Genomic DNA, 3360 nt, shown 5'->3' on the forward strand with positions numbered 1-3360 from the left:
TCTCCCTGTGTATAACACTCTCTCTCTCTATCTCTCTGTGTATAACGCTCTCTCTCTATATCTCTCTGTGTATAACGCTCTCTCTCTCTATCTCCTTGTATACAGCTCATACTCGGAATATCTCCATGTTCGGTGTTTGTCCGATTATCCTGAAAGAGTTAGTTTGAGGAGCCCCTCTCAGTATGAAGGAAGTTACCAGGACATTCCCCTCGGAGTGGTTAAGGGGTTTGTTGTGGGACTATCCCAGATTGCTGTGTTAATTGGTGGTGTCTGCATGGTGTTGGGAACTCCGGGGCTGGACCTCTGCGCTCGTCAGCCTGGTCACTTTGCGCATTGTCGGGTCGATTACCGGTTCCAGCAGTTACTGAGCAGCTCCCTGTGTATCACTGCCAGTAACTGCTTTGTTAACCAGAATTGGGCGGTGTCAGTAAATCAGCTAAAGAATGTTGGAGAACCGGTTGCTGGTTTGGGATTGTCAGGAGTAAGACGAGAGGGGAGGGAGTGTCCTTGTTTATCACAGTCAAAGAACGAAACCCAGCCAGCTCCCAGTGTCTCAGTCCACAGCTGAGCTGCGATGTACCTGGTGCAGAGACTGCTCTCTCACTGGGTGAGGAGTGAGATCAGGGTGCAGCTCCCCGATGGTCAGCAGACGGTCACAGTCAGGGTCAGGCCAAACGACACCATCAAACGCATCCGGGTCTACTTAGTGAGACAAGGGGTCACCTCCTGGAAAATGAATTTCACTTACCAAGGTCAACAACTGGGAGAAAATGAGACACTGGATTGGAATAACATCGCGACAGGGGAGGTGCTGGTGTTAGTGAAGAGGGGTGAGTCCACCCGCCCAGACCCTGCAGCCCCTAGTGGGCTGGGGCCAGTTCTATACACACCCACAACTGGACAGCATTGACTCTTTCATCCTTTCTCCTTTCTCTTTACATTCTCAACTCTGGCCGATTGTCACCCTCGCCTTTAATTCCAGTTTCACCACCAGTCATTCTGTTTGTGTTTCCCGAAGTTCTCTTGCCCCGGGACATGTACCTGATCCGGTCCAGACTCTCTCTTGCCCCGGGACATGTACCTGATCCGGTCCAGACTCTCTCTTGCCCCGGGACATGTACCTGATCCGGTCCAGACTCTCTCTTGCCCCGGGACATGTACCTGATCCGGTCCAGACTCTCTCTTGCCCCGGGACATGTACCTGATCCAGTTCAGACTCTCTCGTTCCCCCCCTCCCACACTGCCAGTGGCTGCAAATAGACAGGCAGCGCTAGTAGCACCAGATCACTACAGGACCCATCTGTACTAGTCCCAGATCACTACAGAACTGATCTGTATTTCTATCAGATCAATACAGGACTGACCGGTACAGATGTCAGGTCAATGCAGGAGCAATGGAATCAATGCAAATAAAATTGGGGAGAGATGTAGAACGGGCTGTCGACTCACAATCACCCATTTTACACTATCGCACAGTCATGACCTACCCCACTGTCCTAGGACTGGTGTGAGTGTTGGTCACCTGGACAAGTTACAGCAGTAAGCTGCTGGCTGGGTGGAATCAGACCACGGCCAGAGTCAGCCCCTACAACAGGTCCAGGGGAAGCAAATAGCAAATTCAAATTGTGAGATACAAAATGTGAAGAGTTGTCTTCTGATAAGAAGATGTTTATAGGAGTCTTGAGCTGAAACATGACATGTGTGTCCCTGCCGGTAATCTGCTGTGGGCTCACTTAGATTAAAACTAGCCTGTGTGAATCTGAAATGGGAACATTTAACAATTGGTAAGAGTGGTCTTAATGTTTTATTTTGGAACCACCTAGATGAAATGGAAATCCAATGATTCTCCAGTGGAAGGTCAAGTGGAAGGTCCAGTGGAAGGTCCAGCAGAAGTCCAGTGGAAGGTCCAGTGGAAGGTCCAGTGAAAGGTCCAGTGAAAGGTCCAGTGGAAGGTCCAGTGGAAGGTCCAGTGGAAAGTCCAGTGAAAGGTCCAGTGGAAGGTCCAGTGGAAGGTCCGGTGAAAGGTCAAGTGGAAGGTCCAGTGGAAGGTCCAGTGGAAGGTCCAGCGGAAGGTCCAGCGGAAGGTCCAGTGGAAGGTCAAGTGGAAGGTCCAGCGGAAGATCCAGTGGAAAGTCCAGCAGAAGTCCAGCAGAAGTCCAGCGGAAGGTCCTTGTATTTCAGGGAGTTGTTTGAAGCTCTGAGCTGGCGATGAGCTTTCACAAGTTGCACTGTCCAAAACATATGACAACCAAAGACATCAGCCCTGGTGTTGGACCTGACTAGTTACCCGGTGATGACTTTGCAACACAAGGAGCCAGAAGCCTTGAGCAGCCATCAAGTTGTTCCCCTTTCACAGAGGCAGTGATATCACTATCACTGGGAGGGTGGGAGAACCAATGATTAGAATGTCAAACTGAATTCCACTTATGAGGTTCGCCAACATCACATGGCCAACATACCAATGGAGCGAGCCTTGGGCTCAGTGGTAGCGTTCCCGCCTCGGAGTCAGAAGGTGCTGGGTTCGCATCCTCACTGCAGACAATCCCGGGGAGCGGAGACCGGAGCTCCAGACAGTCCTGGCGAGCGGGGACCGGAGATCCAGACAGTCCCGGGGAGCGGAGACCGGAGCTCCAGACAGTCCCGGGGAGCGGAGACCGGAGCTCCAGACAGTCCCGGGGAGCGGAGACCGGAGCTCCAGACAGTCCCGGGGAGCGGAGACCGGAGCTCCAGACAGTCCCAGGGAGCAGAGGCGGGAGCTCCAGACAGTCCCGGGGAGCGGAGACCGGAGCTCCAGACAGTCCCGGGGAGCGGAGACCGGAGCTCCAGACAGTCCCAGGGAGCAGAGGCGGGAGCTCCAGACAGTCCCGGGGAGGGGAGACCGGAGCTCCAGACAGTCCCGGGGAGCGGAGACCGGAGCTCCAGACAGTCCCGGGGAGTGGAGACCGGAGCTCCAGACAGTCCCGGGGAGGGGAGACCGGAGCTCCAGACAGTCCCGGGGAGCGGAGATCGGAGCTCCAGACAGTCCAGGCGAGGGGAGACCGGAGCTCCAGACAGTCCCGGGGAGCGGAGACCGGAGCTCCAGACAGTCCCGGGGAGCGGAGACCGGAGCTCCAGACAGTCCCGGGGAGCGGAGACCGGAGCTCCAGACAGTCCCGGGGAGCGGAGACCGGAGCTCCGGCTCTGAATTCTGGGTTGTACCCTCATCATCTGGGCTGTGGGAGCCCATTAAACCCTCCCACCTCAATAGGACCAACCCCCTAGCGTCTGGTATAAAGATGTTATCACCATGGAAGGAGGTTCACATCGCCTGTCAGACTGTTCATCAGCCTGAGAATCCTCCCACTATTTCACACTAATCTC

General features: G+C 54.5%; 1 protein-coding gene across 1 annotated transcript in view; it reads left to right on the plus strand.

Moving 5' to 3' along the window:
- Nucleotides 1–574: 574 nt before the first annotated feature.
- Nucleotides 575–3360, plus strand: part of LOC137299451 (very low-density lipoprotein receptor-like) — a 55280-nt gene continuing 52494 nt past the window's right edge. The window contains exons 1-2 of the mRNA XM_067968187.1: nt 575–816; nt 1852–2166. Coding sequence (XP_067824288.1) covers nt 575–816; nt 1852–2166 — 557 coding nt within the window. The remainder of the gene's footprint in view (nt 817–1851; nt 2167–3360) is intronic.

Source organism: Heptranchias perlo, chromosome 29, assembly GCF_035084215.1.
Source record: "Heptranchias perlo isolate sHepPer1 chromosome 29, sHepPer1.hap1, whole genome shotgun sequence".
NCBI lineage: Eukaryota > Metazoa > Chordata > Chondrichthyes > Hexanchiformes > Hexanchidae > Heptranchias > Heptranchias perlo.